General features: G+C 50.6%; 2 protein-coding genes across 47 annotated transcripts in view; one reads left to right on the top strand and one right to left on the bottom strand.

Annotated features, from left to right (window-relative positions):
* The first annotated feature begins 719 nt into the window (after nucleotides 1-719).
* On the top strand, nucleotides 720-17,799 carry F9 (coagulation factor IX). The gene is made up of 8 exons (XM_074601702.1): nucleotides 720-812; nucleotides 3,873-4,036; nucleotides 4,373-4,397; nucleotides 6,296-6,409; nucleotides 8,110-8,238; nucleotides 11,212-11,459; nucleotides 13,524-13,641; nucleotides 17,059-17,799. Exons 1-8 carry the CDS (start codon nucleotides 746-748, stop codon nucleotides 17,604-17,606), a joined length of 1,413 nt encoding a protein of 470 aa, XP_074457803.1. The 5' UTR covers nucleotides 720-745; the 3' UTR covers nucleotides 17,607-17,799.
* Nucleotides 17,800-17,942: 143 nt separating this feature from the next.
* LOC141748935 (guanine nucleotide exchange factor DBS-like) overlaps nucleotides 17,943-22,769 on the bottom strand; it is a 243,678-nt gene continuing 238,851 nt past the window's right edge. For 44 of the 46 annotated variants that reach the window (XM_074601727.1, XM_074601713.1, XM_074601746.1 and 41 more), the window contains one exon: nucleotides 17,943-21,513. In XM_074601727.1, the coding sequence (XP_074457828.1) occupies nucleotides 21,467-21,513 (47 nt within the window). In that variant the 3' untranslated portion in view covers nucleotides 17,943-21,466. Of the gene's footprint in view, nucleotides 21,572-22,769 lie in introns of all 46 variants that reach the window. The other 2 variants (XM_074601709.1, XR_012589168.1) reach the window with 2 other exon arrangements.

Here is a 22,769-nt window from a genome sequence, read left to right on the forward strand (position 1 = left end):
AGCCTGTGGACCTGCCCTGGACACTCTCCCTGCTCCAAATGCAGCATTTTATCAGCACATCCCTACACCAGCCCACTGCCCAAGCCACCCAGCTGCGGGTCCCCTCTTGTGGCCTCAAGTACAGGACCTAGGAAACTCCATGGTGTTTCCAGGGTTTGCCCCTGCAGATATGGATGGCGAACCAGTAGTCTCGCCTCGCTTCATCCAGGTTTTTAATTAGATAACCTGCGTGAAACCATGCTGGCTGGCACAGCCCTGCTCCAAGGGTACTTGGTCCCCCAGAGGAAGCATCATCTGTAGGGTGGTCTTCAAGGGGATTGTGCTGCCTCTTTTGGACAAAATGTGGACCATGCTGAAGCCTTTGAAAATGCCACTGTGGACTTTTCTATGACCAACAACATCACCCGGATAGGAATGGGAAATCCAATCCTTTAAAGAAGTTCACTGAAGCTGAGCTAATTTATTGTTGTCTCATGCTCAACTCCCCCCCAAAATGGCAGTAATATCCTAAAGGGCAGAAGATGAGCCCAAGGACTGGAATTTCCTATCAGGTTTCTTGTACATAGACATGTCCTCTTGTATAACACCCGTGTTGCCATTGCAAGCCTCACCAATGGCACATCTGGGGACCTTAAATTAAAGGGTTACCCAGAATAAATAAACAAGCACTTGCACTTTGGAACTATTGACTGAACTCCACGACCTGAACAATTTGTCAGTGAGAGGTTTGGGCAGTGGGAAGAAGATGGCAAATATCCCCCTCGTACTCTCCGTCTGTCTTCTGGGAGCGTGTCTTGCTGCCGAAAGTACAGGTGGGTTCACTTAAAACCTAGCAAGTCCTTCACTTTTGGGCACGGGGGGATTAGTGGCACAGGTGAAGGGACAGTTTGCCACTTGACGGTGGGACAGGTCACGCAGTCTCATAAGAGACGAGAGCTCAGAGGGGTTGCTGCGTTTTATAGCTCCTCTCTTTAAAGCTCTGGTTCTTTTCTTGGGAATGAAATAATAGTTTCTATGCTGATGTTATGCAGAATGTGTCACAGGGATTAATTTTAAGAATGGGATTTTTCTTAATTTTTTTGCGGCTTTTAAGCTTTCAGAGCTTGATTCAGCCATTTTAGAATGCACGCACCCACACAGAGAAGGGGAAAAAAGGGGAGAGTGTTGCTGGCGGAGTAACATCCACACCTCTGCCTGTGCCGCCGCTTTGTCCTGGAGTACAAACAAGTACTCACAGCCATAAAACAGTCATTGGATTTGCCACTGCGAGAACTGTTTAAAGCCAAACCCAGCGTGAATTTAACAAAGACTGTAAGACGCAGCCAAAACTGTAGACAAGATAGAGCGGTTGATGGATGTAGGCAATCACACATAGTAATGCAGGCTGTTGCTTGATTTATCTGTAGCAGCAACAGTTCCAGCAGAGGCTGGTTCACATCCAGGGTGAGTACTCGTTTGGTGCAAGGCTGGCCTTTCTTCTTCCATTAAAACGTGGCGAGTAACAGGTTAAAAAAAAGGACCTTTTCCCAAAATGTTTGCTTAGCAATGAAAAGTGAGCAGAACCTCCTATTGGTACCACCACCCACCCAGGTGTACCTCCTAGAAAATACGATATTTGGCTGGCAGGACACATCCACCCCCACGTCCCCTTGGCCCAGGGACCCATCTCTTCTCTCAGATACCGGTTCAGAAGTTGATAAGTCATGTGTGAATATATTCTTGGTGTGAGGATGGTTTCCAGCCAGGCTGAGTACCGCATCTGTGACCCCATGGGGCCTGCAACCTTCAGTTCAAATCAGGTTTACCTTGTAAAGCAGCATGTGGGATCAGTAAGCAACTGAGAAAGCCTAGAGGGATCTGAGGGAGGCAAAGCTGCATTCATTAAAATGAGTTCTCACCATTAAATGGGTTAATTACGGCAGGTGCCTGGCACATCCCACCGGGAAGAGATGAAGGAGAAGGTCTAACGCAGCTGCCTCTCTTCACACGGGGTGATGTGCAGCCATGCTCACATCGGGACCCCAGACACTAAGCACATGGAGATCCCAATAGGGCTATAAAACCAAGGGAGGCCACTCCACCATTCTCACCTTAGCCTTTTCTGCCCGGCTTGGGGACAAGCTGGAGGCTGCAGCCCATGCCATGGGGAGAAGGTCTCCTCCAGCGAAGCTGTGACTCCATGCTCCAGGGAGCCTTCCTTGGGGGTGTACCTTCACATCCCACATGTAAACCACAACCCTGCAGCTGGGAGGGGACCGGCCACCCCCTCAGGGGCTGCAGTGTTTGAAACAAGCCTGGCTTCTTCAGAGGTCAGTGCTTTGCCCATCGATATCTACTGCCAAACAACTAGATTAAGGTCAGGATCTGAATGCACTCCTTTTCGTTTTTAACCAAAACCACACTAGCATGAGGAAGGCAGAGGTGCAAACTTGCTCTACAATGATTAAAAGCATTGCAAAAACAATTAGTTCGGTCTCTTGCAGAGAGATCTTTCAGTCAAGGGGCTGATTACACCATCACTGGCATGGTGTAAATCAGAGCAACCTGTTTGGGGCTCATGAGAGTTCAACAGAACCAATCCTCTGTGGATTCAGAGAGGCTGGGATCTTCTCTGGATGAAGATCAGAAGTTAGCCATAAGAAGGAACCAGGGACTGGTAGTTGCCCCTCACTCTCCTCTCTGCCCTCCCAGCTGAGCTCCTGCTCTCCATAGCCCTCAGAGAGGCCTGAACCCCTTCCGGCATAGAGCCCCCAGATAAGGGTCCGTGTCCAGGGTGGCCACCAGCAGCTCCAAGAAGAGCTGCTCTACCATGCCATCTAGTGACAAAAAGAGACATGGCTGCGAGCACTAAGAAAGGGTGGAGAGAGAGGAGAGGCAAAGCAGGAACAATCCTCTGGGTGAATAATGTCTTTTTTAGAGAGGTAGGATTAGAGAAGAGTGCTCAGCAGAGGTGGGGGTCTCCAAGAGGTGGGTGAGGAGCAAACCCTGCCAGGTAGCTGCCATGGGGAGGCTGCTGCTGTTGACCCAGCTGATGGGACGTGTGGCCCTGCTGGGAGGCCATTCATGGTAGCACCATGATGGCACTGCACGTCCTTGTGCCCTTCACCAGGCAGCCACCATGGGAAGGCTGGTGGCCGCCGTGGACATCCCACCTGGACTGGGGGTCCCTGCAGCACCAGCAGCGCTCTGCTGGTGGTTTCTGCCCCGGAGCTTGGTCAGAAGTTGAAGGGGGATGGACGCACAACACCTTGTTGATGTGACCTGGCCCAGGGGGTGAGGAGGGCTCGTGTCACCCCTCCTGTCAGCACGAAATTGTGGTACCCAGACCCCTGGGCAAGGGCGAGGAGCAGGGGGAGAAGCAAATGGCTCATGGCTTCCAAGGGCCGCAGCTGCTTGCGGAGACAAATGGCTTTTCAGGGCCAAAAAAGGCAGAGACAGTTAAAGCAGGACAATTTCTGTGTCCAAACAAGACTTCACCAAGCAGCAGCATGAAAAGGCCTATTATTTTCACCTCTCAAATAGCTTATTCTGAGCTGTGCCTCCATGATAGGAGATACTCACACCATCTGCTTTAGGGAATTTCAAGCATCAAACTTCAGCCTGTCACCATCAGTCATTTCTGTCTATTGTCTACTTTCACTCTTGGTTCTCCAAGATTTGATTCTCTGGATTGCACTTTTTAGACACCAAAGAAACCTCAAGTAGATGATAATGCTCCTGAAACATCCCTGGCCATGGGGCAATGGGGCGGGGGGGTTGAATGCATGAAAAGGTCTTGATTTCTGGGAGAACAGAGCCCCGACAACCCATCCCGGCTGCATCACCCGACGGCACGTGCTCCTCTCTAGCCCCTGTTCCTTTTCGAATTGCAGTCTTCATCGAGAACAAAGAGGCGAGCTCGGTTCTGCAGCGGCAAAGGCGAGCCAATTCAAACAGACTGGAAGAGGTTATTCCTGGGAACCTCGAGAGAGAATGCATAGAAGAAAAATGCAGCTTTGAAGAAGCCCGAGAGGTGTTTGAAAACACAGAGAAAACGGTGAGTATCGCTGCTGCAAAATGGCAACATCTCGTTCCCCCCCAGCCCATGCCTCTACGAGCCTTTTGGGTGAACAGCAAGGGGGGAACCTGCAGGGGCCAAGTGCGGCATCTATTGTGTTTTGTTCTCATTTGTGATCCATCAGTCGGGCTGGGGAACTGCTTTAAAGGTTTGTTGGTCACCAGTGGGATTACGGAGGTGGTTGTTTTCCTACAAGTCTTTTGCTTTATCTTTGGAGTCATCCCTTTACTACTTCAGTCAGGCAGTGCCTAGGAATTAGAAATCAAAGGAAACCTCTTTTTTTGTTTGTTTTTTTTTTTTTTTTTCCCTTTGCAGATGGAGTTTTGGAAAACATACATTGGTAAGAGCTGCTTTTTTCATGTCCAAATACATAATAGTCATCTCTCAGTGCAGAAGCAGCAGATGTTTATTGAAAAAAAGTATATTCCAGCATTCAGAACCCGTATTATGACAGAGCTAGGCAGAGTCACGCACCTTAAATCCTGCAGCCACCCAGCCTGGGCCTGCCCCTTTTGTATAAAAATTGAAGCAAAAAAAAAAAGTACATAATTACTAAACATTTTCTTTGTTCAGGTTTTTTTGAACAAGCTTCAAAAACCTCACTGAACAAAACCAGTTCACACAGACCACTGGATCTGTTGAGCCCAGGTCATACTCTGGGCTTCTAGTTTCAGCCGTGGTTACAGAGTAAAACACGACAGCAAGAATTAACACCCCTTCAGCAAAAGGCAAATGCTCTGTTCTCAAGCAGAGATCTCCAGATAAGGCACAGCCTCGTGCAAGCCCAGTGTGAATCCCTAGAAATGCCATATTAAAGTGGAGCCTCAACGTGATCACAGCAAACAGCTGTTTGCAATTCACACCAGTGGTCCCAAACCCTTGCTGCTCCACCAGTTTCTTTCCACCATGTATTTTTTTCCCCCCCTTCAGCCTCCATCCCCGACGACTCCTCAGTCCCTTACCAAAAAGATTTCAATGCCCACTAAAGCATCTGAAAGTAATTTTAAGGACGTTTCAATAAATGAACCGCTTTGTAGGTTGGCGAAGGGCCCAGAACATCTCACTAAAAAGCCTTAAATAATTCAGATTATTCTGTCCAGACTATAAAATAAAGAAGTTACATTTGCATGGAAGGACTGTCCTCTGAAAAACCAACCGCTGAAACCCAATGCTGCATTTGCTTCCCTGCCACCGTAACCAATTAGCTCTTCAAAACTAATGAATGCCATATATTCCCCTGTGATCCGAAGTGCCTGGTTTACCGCTCAGTTTACAAGCTGCTGTTCCCAACACGTGCAGCCCACAGGAGCTCACCCTTCGCACTGCACCCGAGTGGTACCAAGCCCCGATTGCCCTCGCCAGGCAGCAGCAACAGCCGCGATCCACACCTTCCACGCAAACCCTGACACCATGCCTTAAACGAGACAGAACCATTTTGTCCTGCTTGCAGTCCGCCTTTTGCATTCCAGCCCCTTCCCGAAAGCACCATTAACAGCCACGCTTTCTGGTAGGACACAAACGCATCAAGACATTCCCCTTCCTCCTTGCCTTTAAAGGCACAACCATTGCAAAGCGCGCTTCCTTGTCGTTTAACGTCACTGACTTTCTCTTCCAAAGTGTTACATCACCAATTTTGCAATACTGGGTGTTTTTATTAAAGCCTCAGCTTCTCAGCTGTAGGCAACTGTGAAAATAAAAGCCCTGACATATGAAGAAAAATACAAATCGGTTAACAGTAGTACAAGACTTAGAGCAATGACCGAGGCTCTCAATCCTAACACACAAAGAGGTCTCCAAACCCAAGTGGACAGGCCCAAACCTTCAGAGAACAAAGACGGTAGTGTTAAACAAATTCAGATTAGGAAATTCTAACCACTCTTGAGGAAGCAAACCTTCTAACCTTGCCTAACTTAGCCAAGGCATGAGGTTCTGTTGACATGGGGCATGAAGAGGACTGAAGAGGTGTTCTGCTGAAAGGAGCGGAATTAACCCACGCGGGACGGGGTGCATCATTAGGACCCTGGGTAAAGCCCTGCTGCTGGTGTTACCCAGCGCTGACATGGTCTGCTGTGCACTTGGGTGCCAGGATGTGACTTATTTTCCACTACAAAGATGGGAGGCGTGCGGTCTCCTGCTCGTCTTTAACAGGAGGCTTGCACAGAGCAAGGCTCCAGCGCTTGGTCGGCACCAGACGTGGTGGGCACTTAGGTTTGTTAATTTTCCTGTCTTCTCTCCAAGATGGAGATCAGTGCGACCCCAATCCATGCAAAAACGGAGCCATTTGCAAAGACGCAGTAAGTTCCTATGTGTGCTGGTGCCCACCTGGGTACGAAGGCAGAAACTGTGAAATAGGTACGTACTGGGGGCTCGTCCTGTGGTTGTTCTGGCCTACTTGAACTCCCATCGGATCAAAGTGGGCGTAGAGCTTCGTCCTGCTAGGGGGCTGCTTCAGACATGTTTCGCCTTGCTGTAATTTGCACAAATGTGCAAATTCAGCCTGTTGGCAATGGGATTACCGGGGGACGTGCTTGGGGATGGAGGAGCGGATGTCCCTGTCCTCTCCTGCCCTTGGTGGAGCCCCAGCTCCACCTCTGCTGGGCACCGAGGTGCCTGCTCTTACGCAGGGTTCAGCAGAGACTCAGGCTCAAGGTCTCTTGTTCATGTTGTGGCTGCCAGCGCAAATGTTGACACAGAGACCTTCCTTTATCTCCCCAGCACGAGCCTTTCCAGGGCTGCCCGTCAATCAGGGGTGACGTGCTCTACCCGGTGAAAGCAAGAGTTTTCCACCGACCCCGATGGGCCCCCCCCCCATGCTCTCACTCCTCCTCCCCGCTTCCCACGCCAGGCTGGGCGGCAGGGGCTGAGCAGGGCAGGATTATCGCAACCTCCTCTCGATGGCACTCCGCTAAATTCATAATTATAATTATCACCAGCAACCTTGATTCTGAAGGCAAACGAAAGGCAAATATTTTCCTGATGGGTTGAGGAGCTTGTGAAAACCAAACAGCTGATAATTTAAGCAAGAGGGATATTCAGCTCTTATATTTATAATATAATCAGGGGCTGTGCGACTCGCATGATGTGCTAGACTCGCTGCACTAATAAAAGATTCTCTTTCTAGTTGAGCTTCTGCTCTGGCAAGAGAGGAGTGTACGTTAAAAAGAGCATTTCAAAGCTGCATCAAATTTAAATAGTCTCATTGCAGATTTTTCGTGGAAGTGAGGCAGGAACAAAAATAGAGCTAGAAGTGAGGCGTGAAAAGGAGCTCTGTAAAAATAGTAAATGATGGCATTAAAATGGCTACAGGAAGGGGGGTGTCCTTGAGAAAGTAGGAGTGGAGTTAATCTGCTGTGAAGTTATTTGAAAACTCACTGAGAATTAAAAGGGTGTCCGTGGATTAGTGGTTTCCCACCTCCAAGAGATGGTGTTCCCACCACAGAGGAGCGTGAGAAGACACACAAAAGTCACGGGAATTTCCGTGCCTCAGGTTAGGACACGTTTCATCAAACATCCTGCTGAAATGGGTCTTCCACGTCAGGCTGCGATGATCTATTGATATGTCAGAAAAAACATATGGCTTTAAATTCGGAGCCCAGCAATGATCCCAGGACGAAGCCCTACTTGGGCTCAGGGTTTGCTCCACCAGCATCCGCAGCAGGGCTGGATTGCCCTAAGTACGAAGGGGGAGGAAAGCAGCACGACAGTGGGGAAATCACATGGCTTGTAACCAAATATTTGCAGGAGTCCTTTACGGTCAGGCTGCCAGATTTCAGACAGCACGCAGCTGTTGGAGGCAGGAGGAGGCTGTGCCAGGACCTCTCATAGGGCCATTCTTCAACCTGCCTTCTCAAACAGGTGCCCGCTGCTCCTTCATTGCGAGCAGGGATGTGATTTGGAAGGAGGACACTCTCCTTGCAAACAAGCACCCGTTTTCCATAGTCTGGAACAACCAGACTGGGTTATAGGCTGAGTCTGAAGGTCCAAGTCCCCACACATCTCTAACCTGTTGTATTTCAAAAGGGCTTTCACAGTTTCATTTTCATTTCTTTCAGACTTCACTTGCGCAATCAAAAATGGAGGCTGCAAGCACTTTTGCAGGCATGACCCACCGCAGAAAGTTGTGTGTTCCTGCGCTGCTGGCTACAGGCTTCATGAAGACGGAAAGTCCTGTGAACCTACAGGTTGGCTTTTAAAGTGTTTTTAAGAGATTTGGGTGACAGTTTCCAAGGTCTTGTCCTGAATTTAGGTACATGAACCTCATAGAAATGCCATATCCTGATAGAGACCAACCTTGTCTTCCTGCTTAGCAAAAGATCCTGACCCCACACTTTCCCAATGGGGTCAGGTTTGAAGGACACAATTTAAACCTCCTTTTTTTAGCCTAGGTGGGTGGAGAAGGAAGGTAGTTGTCTGGAAATTTTTCACAAGGTAAATGCTCGTTTCAGATGGCCGCTCGCACAGGTACCTCTCCCACTTGCAGCCATCTTATATTTCTAGATATGGATCAGTAGTTTTCTGGAGGCAGAAGTGTGACGTTCAGCTACACCAGCATACGCACTGGTGTCCAGCCAGCCAGAGCTCGCTCCCCTGTTCTTCCAAGAGGAGCTACTATTTAGTTACTGATGCTAAATTGAGGGTGCTCCGGGCTTTTTCAGAACAAAAGACAATCTTTCTTACTGCAAATCCTCCTGATGGTCCTTTTCATGGCTTGCCATCACACAGTGTCTTATCATTACCTGAGTTGGGTGGAAACAAGCTAAGCTTTGTGGTGGTGCTGTCCTCCCAGCAGTGTGTGCCTGCACACAAAGACCCTTGACAGAAACTAGACTCTGTGGTATTGAGCGGGGTGGAGGGGAAATGCATCGCTTGAGGTTGCAACTTCAGAAAGGGCTAAAGCATAGGTGGTTGTTGTTATATTCCCCAAGTTTACCCTGCTCCTAGACTGTTAGGCTACCTCAAACCACACCAACACGAGCAATCCCAACCCACCGCAACACAGCAAGTTAATTGGGCATGAACATCTCTCTCAGAAGCACGTCTGGTAGAGGAAAGAGGAGACCGAGTAGAGAAATATTTTGTCACCTAAAGTCAATTTAACATTTGATGCTGTCGTATTTCTGACACCCGAGAGTACCAGATTTGCACACCTAAGCTAGCGTGCAGGCACCTGCACGGGTGAGTTGGTTTCTGAAGGTCTGATAGCTGCAGCCAGGAACACTTTCAGCTCCTAAAAGCGCTGACTTTCAGCAATCAGCATAGGAAGTATCTTATGCTGGGAGTCCTTCCGTTAATGGAGAACATTAAGAGCTCAGGCCTGTGTTGCCCAACACACTGTATCACTTTCACCGGACCAGAAAGTTTGACTGTTAGCGATAAGATCATCTTTCAGGTTGGGTAATTGCCCTTCCTGCAAAAGCTTAGCTTTTGTTGGCTCTGAAACCTTCATTTCCTAGCCTAACCTCACGGGTGGCACTTTCCATCACTCAGCACTTATTTGAGCCCTATTCCTAAAGCGGACAGTTTAAAAAAAAACAATGAAGTCTCCGTAGGCCACACTTACATCTGATTTCACACTAATGTCTGTTTGCACAGTGCTGTCGAAAGCTTTTCAGATGAAAGACAATGCCTGATGCTATTTACTATTTTGACTGCCACTATCAGCAGGAATTTGGCACACAATGCGTAGGAGAGAAATGGGAAGAGCTCGTCTGAAGCGAGCCTACAGTTGAGATCTTCATTAACAGAGAAAATCTACAACTCGAGACAGAGTTTATTAATGTTTTCCTCACCTTGGTGCCAAGCAGGATTAGCTGTACAATTGGCAGATACTATTTCCTGCCCTCTCCCAGCTGGACTTTTATTGTACTGGAGCTACTTGCTGTAGGAATGTCAGCCAAGCGCCCGGCTGCCTCCCAGGTATGTCCCTCAGCATCCCACAAAATACAGGCACAGCTGCACCCTCCCGTTGGGAACACGCTCCCTCACAACCCTTCCTCTTTTTCAAAGCTGTTCAGTACTGGGCCCAGCCCTGCTCAATATGTTCATCAATGACCTGGATGAAGGGACAGAGTGCACCCTCAGCACGTTTGTCGATGACACAAAGCTGGGAGGGGTGGCTGACACACCAGAAGGCTGTGCCACCATCCAGAGAGACCTGGACAGGCTGGAGAGTTGGGCTGAGAGAAACCTTATGAAATTCAACAAGGGCAAGTGTAGGGTGCTGCACCTGGGGAGGAATAACCCCATGCACCAGGACAGGTTGGGGGTGACCTGCTGGAGAGCAGCTCAGCTGAAAGAGACCTGGGAGTCCTGGGGGACAACAGGATGCCCATGGGCCAGCAATGTGCCCTTGTGGCCAAGAAGGCCAATGGCATCCTGGGGGGCATCAAGAAGAGTGTGGCCAGCAGGGGGAGGGAGGTCATCCTCCCCCTCTGCTCTGCCCTGGGGAGGCCACATCTGGAGTGCTGTGTCCAGTGCTGGGCTCCCCGGTTCCAGAAGGACAGGGAACTGCTGGAGAGGGGACAGCAAAGGGCTACCAAAATGATGAGGGGACTGGAACACCTCTCTCATGGAGAAAGGCTGAGGGATTTTGGTCTCCTCAGTCTGGAAAAAAGACGGCTGAGGGGGCATCTTATCAACGTTTATAAATACTGAAAGGGTGGGTGTCAGGAGGATGGGGCCAGGTTCTTTTCAGTGGTGCCTGGTGACAGGACTAGGGGCAACGGGCACAAACTTGACCATGGGAAGTTCCACCTCAACATGAGGAGGAACTTCTTTCCTGTGAGGGTGGCAGAGCCCTGGCACAGGCTGCCCAGAGAGGTGGTGGAGTCTCCGTCTCTGGAGACACTCCAAACCCGCCTGGAGGCGTTCCTGTGCCACCTGCTGTGGGTGACCCTGCTCTGGCAGGGGGTTGGACTGGATCATCTCCAGAGGTCCCTTCCAACCCCTGCCAGTCTGTGATCCAGGTGTCATTTCTAAAGCCCAGAAACAATTTATGCTTTTGCTGCTCTTACATATCACCTGCACCGGGACTCTGCGTCTCCCACGTTGGTCCCAAAACAGAGTGTGAGATGAGGCAGGACCTGCCTCCTCAGATCGCTGTAACCCTCAGCGTGATGCCCAGCCAGTTGTAACCGTGACTCTTTCTCTCCCAGTGCCATATCCTTGTGGGAGGATCACGGCTCCTGAAGCAAAGAGCAAGCTCACCCGCTCCATAAACACCTTTGAGCACTGGAACATCACCGCCATTGACCACGATGATGATCATGACGAGGAGCTTGACAACATCACAGAAACCAGCACCACCGCCACTGCTGCCACCACAAAAATCACACCGATAATTAAGACGGGCACCCGGGTTGTGGGCGGATCAGACAGCATGAGAGGAGAGGTGCCTTGGCAGGTACTGGCTATTTCTGCAGCTCTCCTATTCATTTCCTTCTGAATGCAGCATCATCTTCCTTCTACACACCCAAAGCCCGTCTCTGAGGTTAGTTTAGCGATAGATCTCAAGTCTAACAGGGGCACAACTTCTTTCTATACACGGTTTTATGCCCCAAGAACAAAACTTGCCCTGGCAAAAGTCTGCAAGTCGGAGTTACAGCAGCTTTACCTGGCGGGGCACAAAGGAGCCGCATTTGAGCTATAGCAAGAGATTCCCCGGTAGTCCATGAATTTACCAAGATTAAGCCAAATGCCGAGGGAGGGTAGCTTTGCAAGGCACAGCTTTGCAAGGAACAATGCAGCTCATTTTGGGGCTCCATCAGTTTCAATAGATCCATGATAATTTATGCCAACACAGGACCTGTCCTTGTGTGACATCTACCAAATCCAACTTGTGACACCCAAGTCATCTCTATTTCACCAAAAGTGACATCTCAGGCAAGGGAGGGGGCTGCAAAGAAACCCCCTCCAACCCACCCCTCTGCAAATACTTCTAAATTGTTGGCAAAATGAAAGGTAGCTCCTGGCTTGGATCTTTTTTAAAGTCATCTACTGCCCCTAAATTCTACTCTGGCTTCAGCAAACGCAGAAACCTCAGTGGCTGAGAATGCAAAATAATAATTTCAGATGAGGTTTTAGCAATGGCAAATCTCTTTCTGTTGCAAGCTCTAGCACAGACCCACACTGGCCACGTCCATGAAAAGGTGCCCGCACAGGGACGTAAATGCCTGTTCACGCAGATGAGCCCATCCCGCTATGTCTGCTGAGGGAGCGAAGCTGTGAGCAGGGTGCCTGTAGGAAGGTCAGGAGCAAGAACCTGCCCTCCATTTCAGAGCTAAAAAAGCCAGTAAAGTGTTGGGGACATACACGGCCACCAGAAGCAGCAGCCGGAAGTTGGTTGGGATGTCATATTTTGTGTCGAAAAGGCAGAGGCCGTACCGCTGCCCTAGCCACAGAGAGCTTTCTGTGCAACAGCCCTTTGTGGGACAAACCACAGGTGATGCTGGCACCACTCAGTAAGTCAAGAGGAGAACCAGAAAGTTAAACACGAGAAATCAGTACCCATAAAGCATGCAAAATCACATGCTACAAGCCCACCAAGCCTGGCTAGTTGCCTCTGTTCGTGGAGACCTTTACCTCACCAGGCACCCACTGAAAAAAAAGTCTCGGTTGCCCTTTTGCCAGCTGGCAAGTGAAGATACTCGGCCTGCTGGGCTGCAGCAGCAGCCAGGAGGGATGCGACATTCCCCCTGGTGCTTGGGGGTGGTTGTGGGGCTCAGATCCCAGCCAAGAGCTTTATAAACCGTGTCCCTGTTTCCTCTCTGGCTGCTCCACGAGCACTCTGGGCCACCAGCAGCCTGCGCTGCCCTCCCGTGGCCAGCAGCTCGTTGCCATGGGCAAGCTCCATCCTCTTCCTTATGGATATGGAGCTCCTTGAAGTGCAGCCGGCTCTGCCTAACGAGGCATCAAATGAGTAAAGACGTGGAAAACTCGAGGCAGGTGGACAGTGATGAGCCACCTCACATGAATTATAAAGAAATCCTTCTTTTAAAGCTCATCAATTTAATTAGAAGTTTTAGCATAAGGGATGTCCTGTCTTGTGCCCCGTACTGAGGCAGTTCGATGCCCAAATGGAATGGGTGGTTAAGATTTTTGTCCCTAGTTAACCAGTTAAGATCGAGTCACTGGCAAAAGACTTTTAAGAGGTACGTGTGGATGCACTTGTATTTCGGCCGCCCTCAGTTTTATGCTGAGGTTTGTGTTCGGGGCTGTCGGCTCTCCCAGCCAGGCCGCATAGGGAGGAGAAGCGCAATGGGGCACTAACACGTGTGTGGGGCAGTGCTGGCCACCCCCTGCACAGAGCAGGGGACCGAGGGGCAGGGACTCCCCGAGAAGCAGCGTCTTTGGGTCTGTACAACCTGAACACAGCCTGCCCTACAGCCAAACAAAACCCCCACGTCCCACTCCTCTTCTCCACCGATTTACACAAACCCGGGGATGTCCCTGCCTTCTGCTCCCGCAGATCCACCTGGTGAACAGCCACGGCGTGGGCTTCTGTGGCGCGTCCATCATCAATGAGAAGTGGTTGGTGACGGCGGCGCACTGCCTGCAGCCAGGCGACAACGTCACGGCAGTGGCAGGTGAGCACCTCGGGTGGCATCGGGCCAGCACAGGCAAGGGACGTGGGGCAGGGCTAGCACTGGCCAGGCACCAGGCATTGCACAGAGCCCCGGGACCCACACCATCATGATGGGCGGCAACGTGGGACAAATTGCTTTGGGGCACCAAGGCCCCAGTTGCAGATTGCAGCATTTCGGCAGCCTGGTCTCTGCAGGTGCCACCACCTCTGGTGGGAGCGGTGAGCTGGGTCTGGCCTTGGTCTCAAAGCCGCGGAGCTGCTGGACCATCTTGCAAACACAACTCAACCTGACCACAGGCAAGCTCACCTGAGAGTCCCAGGCTGCTTGACAGCCTGGTGGACTTCAGCTGAGATGCTGCTTCAATGAATCATAGAATGGTTTAGGTTGGAAGGGACCACCCAGTGCCACCCCCTGCCCTGGGCAGGGACACCTCCCACCACACCAGGTTGCTCCAAGCCCCATCCAGCCTGGCCTTGAACACCTCCAGGGATGGGGCAGCCACAGCTTCTCTGGGCAACCTGGGCCAGGGGCTCACCACCCTCACAGCCAAGAATTTCTTCCTCAGATCTCATCTAAATCTCCCCTCTTACAGTTTGAAGCCATTACCCCTCATCCTATCACTACATGCCCTTGTAAACAGTCCCTCTCCAGCTTCACAAGCTGGTGTGATGGATTTTTATCTCTGCTGGCCACATAGGACCTGACTCGGAATTTCTGCTCTTCTTGGGGGTCACAAGAAGTTTTCACACAACTCTCAGAGCACGGATTTGTGTGGCTGGTCCGAGAGGGGTGCCAGTAACCTGACTAGCTCCTTGCAAGGAGAAGATGACTACTTTTGCGTCTAACCTCTTTAGAAGCAAATAGAATTAATGCATTGAAGTAGAGAAACGGGGATGGCACGTGGGGAAGCGTGCTTTTACAGCAGGGGCTCTGGGAAGTTAGGCAGGGGCAGTGTGGCCAGACTGCACAGCAAGTGAGGCTCTACTTTACAAAACAAAGGTGTATCTGCTTGAAAAATGGTGTTTCCCCCCCGACTCTTGGTACCCAGCGGTTGCAGCCTGCTGATAACTCAGCACGGGGCCTTGGCAAGCATCACGGTGCCACATGTCACAGCTGTGGCAGAATCAGCTTCCCCAAATTATTTCTTTCTCCCCTGTATGAATACCTAGTGTAGAAAGGTTATGCTGATGGGTACAAGAGGGAAACACTGATGCGATTAGTAATTGCTACAACCAGCACTGAGAGGAGTCTTGCAAGAGTCATACTTTCAGTTTAAACACTATGAAATGTGACAAAAATGACACTCTACCCGAGCCTTGAAGCACTGAGTTTCTACCTACAGAAGAAATAAGCTCACATCAAGAGGGCTCCAGCTGCACCTTCATCTTCCACGTTAACGCGGCCAAGCTCCAGGCTGGACCATGAAGACCGAGTGCCGTAGGGCTGGACACCCCCCGATGAGGCTCACGGCTTGCACACAGCATTTTTTTTTGCCATCTACTTTTCAGGCAGTTTTGCCACAAAGCCCAGCCTTGCACCCACTAGTGTGAGAAAGCACAAGATACCCTGGGCAAAAACAGTCTCCCCCCAGAAAAACACATTTCCACCTGAACAGAGGTTTGGCATCTGCTGCATCTGCATGCAAACCGCCTCTTCTTTCAGGCTCGCTCCTGCACGTCACGTCCCTGCTCTGTTTAGGAGATGTTATCCCTCCCCTCACACTACCTTCACACCGCTCTGCGGCACCGCGGGGCTTCCAGGGCAGGACTGTGGCCCGGCAGCAAGTCAAGAAAGCAAAACAGGATTTTGTAGGGCTTTCAGGGACTACTGGATTCACACCTGCACCACATACACTGCGCAGGCAACATCCCATTCCTTCACGTCCATTCATGCTAAGTGTTCAGCTTTGTCTATAGCATCCTGGGAGGCCCAAAAATCAATAGCAGGGGGGTGACAAAGCACTCCCCTCCCCTATCCTTTGCCTCTCCACTTTCCTCCCTGCAGCATATTTCCAGGTTCCCAGCAACAGTAAGCAGCTGTAGCACAAGAAAAACCTCCTAAAATTCTCCCCCACATCTGTCTTGCCTTGACACTGTAGCTAAGGATGCTAAGTGTCTATAGCATCCTGGGAGGCCCAAAAATCAACAGCAGGGGGTGGAAGCAGCACTCCCCTCCCCTATCCTTTACCTCTCCGCTTTTCTCCCTAAAGCATATATCCAGGTCCCCAGCAATAGCAAGCAGCTGTAGAATAAGAAAAACCTCCTAAAAGTCTCCCCCACATCTGTCTTGCCTCAACACTGTAGAAACACAGCCTGCGAGGAGGCTGACATTCACACTCTGCTGCAAACAAACAAACAAACAAAACCAACCAGCCCCTCGCAGAGCACGGCGGCAGCACCAGCCGCTAAAGCCGCCTTCGTCAGGCACCGGCATTAATGCGACCGCAGAAAGCTGCCTCACCTCTCTCGCCGGGCTCCGCGCCACTCCACGCAGGCAGACACAGCAGACACAGGACGCTGCCAGGGCCAGGAGCGCTGCAGATATTGTTTAGAGGAGACGGTGTGTTCTGGAGATCACAGCAAAGCACGGAGCAGTACGGCAGCAGGGGTTAAACGCCCCCTGAGACTCTTGGGCTGCGAAGAAAAGTCATCCTGCTCGAGAGCCTGCAGCACAGGCAGGAGAGGGGATTCGGCTGCAGACAGACCCAAACGCTGCCCACTTGCCAGCCTGAGACCACAGAACATTTTCCCTTCCCTCTACCTGTTACACAAGCCGGGAGGGGAGGAAACAGGCTGCCAGCAACTCAATCACAGGAACCTGGAGCCGCCAGCATCACCCTGTAATTGCAACCAGCTGAGCCTCGTCAGGGCAGCAGGGACCCGGGGCACCTGTGAGCATCGGGGGCAGGGGGTGGGTATTCCATAGCCCTCTGTGGCTGTGGGGTTTTGGAAAAGGCAAGGTCAGGTTTCTTTTCACTAGTTTATTTTGAACAATGATTTTTATTTCTAGGGGCTTTCCCCACTTTGATGCTTAGGCAACATCCTCTTACATCTCTTTGAGGGTGCTAAATCCTGAGAACAGCCACAATGCGACTAACCTTGGCAAAACCATCTGGACCTTTGGCACTTGGTCAGCCGGCACATGCTTGGTGTCACATCGGGGGGTCCAGGTCCTGCTGGCTGTGGGGACCGAGGAGATGCTGCCACGGGGGAACCTCCAACGCCCTTCGACAAGGAGCAAGCAGCCTTGGTGGCACCAGGCCTGGAGCTTCCCAAGGGCTGGGGTGTGCAGTGATCATCCCTTTGCAACCACCCGGCTGGGGTGATACCACATCAGGGTGGTGTCACATTGGGGTGGCATCTTCAGGGCATGGTCACTGGCCCAGCCATGGAGCCCAAGCCACATTTGTCTCCGCAGGTGAATACAACACCAACGAGGAAGACAACACGGAGCAATGGCGCAAGGTGGTGAAAATCCTTCCCCACCCCACATACGATGCTACGATCAACAAGCACCACAACGACATCGCCCTCCTGGAGCTGGACCAGCCACTCAGCTTCAACAGCTACGTCACCCCCATCTGCATCGGGAACCGGGACTTCACCAATGCCCTGCTGAAGCTCGGGATGGGGACGGTGAGCGGCTGGGGCAGCACGCTCTTCCGCGGCCGGCCAGCCACCACCCTCCAGATCCTCAAGGTGCCCTTCGTGGACCGGCCGACCTGCCTGAAGAGCACCTCCACCACCATCCTGCAGAACATGTTCTGCGCGGGCTTCTCAGCCGGGGGCAGTGACACCTGCGGGGGGGACAGCGGAGGTCCCTACACCACTGAGATCGAGGGCACCTGGTTCCTCACGGGGATCACCAGCTGGGGCGAGGAATGTGCCAAGCCAGGTAAATATGGCATCTACACCAGGGTCTCCAAGTACCTGAAGTGGATAAAGGACACCACGAGGCTTACCTAACCAGTGGGAGGTTACGCCATGCTGGGGATGGACTGGTTCGTGGAAGAGACCATAGCAATCTCTGCGTGTTTTTCAGAAATCGTTGTGTTTTAATAAAAATTTCTAAATGAACTAATTTCTGCTCTTGGAAGGCAAAAGTTGAGAGAACGCAGTGGAAATGTGGTAATAAGGAAATAAAAAGCCCTTTTAATTACCCATGACTGCATTCCTGAACGTACTGGCACTGCTGAGATGGTGTAAATCCCCCAAATCCTGGCTGGTGTGGATGAGCTGGGGCATGGCTCACACCTGCCCTGGGCCAGTGTGCCACCGGCATCGCGCACGGCTGCGGCACGGCAGGCAAGGGGAGCCCAGCAGGGACTGGGGGCCTGGGACACCCGCATCCAGCATCGTCACTGTAGCAGGAGCCCAGGCCGGAGGCGAACACGTGAGGCATCACACGTTTCCACATGAGTCAAGCTGAGATGGATCACAGGCAGCAGAAAACACTCCTCCTGCTTTAATACTGCATAAAAACTGTGTAAACTACCTAAAATCTGTATAAAACTCATCTAAAGGCAGTGGCAGGCGTTATGCTAATGATTTATGTGGAGTCTTGCTAGGATTATAAAGAGAACTGCTTAGAGCTCATTACCTCTCCTGGTCTCCGTATTAATGGTGTTAAATTAGAGACCGCAGCCACGGGTGCTGCTGGTGGCGATGGAAACAGAGTATTGCCCTCCCCAGCCGAGCCTGGGGAAGTCCCCCAGCGGGACGCCCCTGCCCAGGATGGGTGCTGGCACCCAGGCACAGGGAAGGGGAGGTGGCAGCAAATCAGTCACCGGTTTGAAAGCACTGAAACAACAAACCAACCTCTTAGAAACCATACGTACATACATATTTACAGTTGTGCAGATAGGCTCAGTCCCTAACACATTAGACACCAGCCCGACACGCTTCCTGTGCAGCAAAATATAACCTGATTTACAGGAGGGTGAGAATGAATTTCTGTCTGACACAAGCCCTTCAAAAAGTCAGAGTTAAATTTCTTATCGAAAAAACTAGCCAAATAGATCATTCCAATGACTCTAATTTATTTCTTTTTATTATGTTTCCATTGCACTTGATCACCTGGGGAAAGGCTGTGCTGGGCAGATGTGTTGTGTGGGGCTGTCTCCAGTGGGTTTAATTCTGTTCCCAACTTCAAGGGAAGGGAATAATCCCAGGAGAGGGGAGCTTTACCTCTGATCCGTGCTGGCTTGTCGTGCATCTCCTTCCGTGGCAAACTCCAGGTGTGCAGAGGGGACCAGCGTGGCCTCGGGGAACTGCCCCCCGTGATGGGCAGAGGCTCTACCGCACCGCAGGCACCGCGCACAGGACCACGGCACGTCCCCAGAGGCAGAGCCCCACTGAGGGGGGGTCTCCTCCCTCCCACCCAGTGAGATGTGCCCCCCCAGCCACCTCTCCCCCCAGCCACCTCTCCCCCCCACACCACCTGCCAAAGGGCTGTCGATGCCCACACGGCCCCCGTGGTCCCCAGCCCGGAGGTCCCTGCTGCGCTGGGATGCAGGAGAGGCTGGTGATGGAGACACCCCGAGCCAGGGCCGGGTTTTCAATAGCCGCTATTGCAGACATAAGTATGAGCATTAAGGTGCCTCTCCCAATTTTACTGCTGCTCCATCCAGCGAGAAGCTAATCGGATCATCTGCCACTGCTCACTTCAAAATCAAAATGCGTGTAAGAAGGTTAGATTTTTTCCAAAGAAGTGAAATAAAACCAACACTGTGAGAATTGTTATTTTTTTTCCTCTAGCATTATAGCAGAGGTGTTCTTTGGACAGAATTGCATATTCCATATGAATTTATTTAACAAGTTTTTAACCTTTAAATATAGATTTAACACCTTTTTTTTTACAGGTACATATACAATATAGTTCATTTAAACTTGCAGTCAGAGAAAATTCTCTACTGTAATTTATCCATATACATGAAGAGCCTAGTTCAACAGCATACTTAAGGTAACATACCACGTCGTGTGCAAAGTTTCAAATGTTAAAAATCTCAGGCTGTACGTTCAGATTTGCAGAACTTATCAACCTCATAAACTAAGAAAAGCTTAGATTTAAAACCATGGAAGACAGAAAAAAGATTAAAACCATTAAATATGCAATGTGTGCGTGTTTGAGACAGATATTTACAGTTGTACCTCAAAATGTGTATTGTTACCCCAAGAATTGTTACCGCTATAAACAGCCCCGACAGGAACTTAAGAGGCTCCTACTTTGCCACCTAGCAAGTGCACCGTGACCGATTTTGAAGTAGATGGAAATAACCTCCAGTGACTTAAAACCTCTCTGCTGTGGTTGCCAGTGGCTGAAGGGGTTGCGTCAAGGGTTGTCCTCAAGAGAGGACAATCCCCACTGCTCTGGCCAGCAGGAGCAGGGGACACCTGAGCTCGCTCCTTCGGGCACACCCAGCAGGAGAAACCTTTGCTCGGCTTTATTGCACGAAGAGCACACACAGGGGACGCCTGTAAGAGAGATCATTTGGCAAGTGGGGTGTTAAAATGAACTGGGAGGGTCTGGCGTGTGGAACAGGACCTGGGTCCTCCTTAAACCACGCAGGTGCGTGCTCCTGCGCCGGCACAGAGCATCCTTCCACCCTGCTCCAAGCGCTCCTCGCCTTTGGGCTCAAGTCACCTTCTGTCTGCAACTCTTTTTTTGCTGTTTAAAAGAACTTGAAAGTTGTAGCAATATTTCTTTTATATATGTAACATGTAAAGGCATTAACCACTGCTTCCATCTGGTTGTTTGAATCCTGTTTTTTATGCAGGCCCATCTATTTCATGCTCCCTCTAAAAGAAATCACTCATGCAACCTCCACGCAGCGAGTGGAAGTGGGAAATGTGCCCTTCTCTCTGCCCAAATTTAAAGGTCAGGTGGAAAAAAAAAAAAAAAAGCTTTAGCCCCATTTCATGAAAATCTGGGAGTGAACAACCTGCTTCCTTTCGCTTGCATCTGTTCAGTGTTGCTGAGAGAAAAGAAGACTGGGACGCTGCTGCCCTCACCTTCCCCAAGGCACCGGTCCTCGTTAATGCCCATAATTGACCAGGCAGTGCCCGACCGCTTTCACGGCAGCTGAAACTACCGACACACGGGTGGGTCTCAGCGGGAGCTATATTTGGGATACTGCTTTTTCTGAGTGGAGTTCGCTCCAAACTTTTTCCAATTTTGACTTCTGCGCGTTATCCACCTGTGATGCAAAACTATTTCTACAGCACCCACCTAAGAAAATCCCCCATGTATTTGCACAGGAGACAGAATAAATCTATTCGGAAGAAAGCAGCAAGGGCTAATCTCAGAAATTACAGCTAGAGGCACACCAGAGGGAAAACTGGTTTTCAAACTGCCCCCCAAGCCAGCCTTCTTCCTCCCAAACAGCCTCCTGCCTTATATCCAGGCCAAGATTTATAAAATGTTTAATAAGGTTTTCCTCCCTCACCACCTTTGCAAAAGACCAAAATACTTTTGGACCAAAATACTTGCTTTATCAACATTTACATGGCATTGCCAATAGTAACCATTCAACTATAAGCAAAACTACCCATGCAGCCACGTGAGGAAAGGGAAAAACAATCATCTGTGTGTTCGTTTGGGTGTTGCGTGTCTGGCTTTGAACATGGGTTCTCCCTTAGGAACCAGGCAGAGGATGGTGGATTTGCCAGGCTGGCAATGGTAGGGGAGCGGGGCACCGAGCAAACACACATCTGATAACTTCAATTGGGCAGCAAAAAGTTCCTGGTAACTTCATTATGATTCATACTGGCTCATCGCTGGAATAATTACCAGGAGGGGAGAGGAACAGCTCGGAAGGGTGCAGGTATCAGCCATCCTGTATCGGGAGGTTCTCGTTAGGGCCACAGTATAAGTCTGAGAAAAAACATTCAGGTAAGGGAACCGTTTCATCTATCCAGCTAAAGGCTTTGCACTGAAAAAGAAAAAAAACCAAAAACAACCCCAAACCCAAGATTTGTACGAATTCTGGTTATGGAATGATGTGATTAGAGATATATTTTTATTTATCGTGGGGACCTGTAGCCAAGCAATAACGGCAGCACTAACCCCTGCAAAGGGCCAGCGCTGCCTCTGCCCCGGCTCTGAAGCGACTCCAACACGCTCCAAGCTCTTGGGGACCTGACCCGTTCATCAAGCTTACCCTGCTTACCCGAAAAACAGCATTTCGGCACAAGCAGATAATAATATGTGAGGGTTTCAGTGCTCCCTCCTGCCTCTACTTTGCTTGGCTGCCTAATTCTCCCTCTCCTGAACTGGAGCAAGAGCTCCACCTTCTGCAGAAGCAGGAGAGAGCCCAACCTGAGCACTCAGTGCTACAAAGACACCTGCAGTATAAAATGACCCGTCCGCAGAGGAAAGGGAATTGCTAAATGCAGAGGTACTGTTTGAAAAATCAGTTTTCAGAGTGCAAGTACATTCTGGCTATAAGGAGACGGCCCCGAAAAGCTCTAGGAATAGCTCTAGGAAACAGCAAGACGACATCCTACATCACCCCACAATATGGCCTGGAGCGCATGTAAAATTAGAATCGTGCCTAGAGCCTGCATATAGGATGTGATCAGCAACAGCCAGAGAGAACAGGGTTAATGTTAACAGGGAAAACAGAGCCCCGGTGCTACGACTAGACCCGGACAACACGACTGCAAAGCACCGGGGCAGCGGTGTGAGGCTTTCAGGAGGAGCTTTTTGTGGTCTTGCTTTGTGAAATCCTCTTTGAGTCTGCACCCAGCAACTCCGCAAACCAGCCTGGAGCTGCGAGTCTCCGGGCTTTGGGGGATATGACGCCCGACAAAGCAAACCGCCATTCAAAGTTTGCCGGCATCCTATTTTCAGGATGCGTTTATGGACGGAGAAAGCTCCCCCATGGTCCAGGACCCAGGGAGATGTGATAACCAGATTTCCCCAAAAAAACCAACGTGGTGCTCCAGGGTGGGGAGCAGGGCCAGGGGAACCTCAGCTCTGCGCCAGCGCACCCCCAGCTGCCCCTGCGGAAAGGCAGGAAACCTCCAACCTGTGAAATCTGACTGCCCTGCAAGACAGGGGATGGAAAAATACCTTCCTGTGCAGGAAGGACTGCACGGAAAAATACTGCAAAACCATCAAGAGCTGAC

This window comes from Larus michahellis, chromosome 9, assembly GCF_964199755.1.
Source record: "Larus michahellis chromosome 9, bLarMic1.1, whole genome shotgun sequence".
Taxonomy (NCBI): domain Eukaryota; kingdom Metazoa; phylum Chordata; class Aves; order Charadriiformes; family Laridae; genus Larus; species Larus michahellis.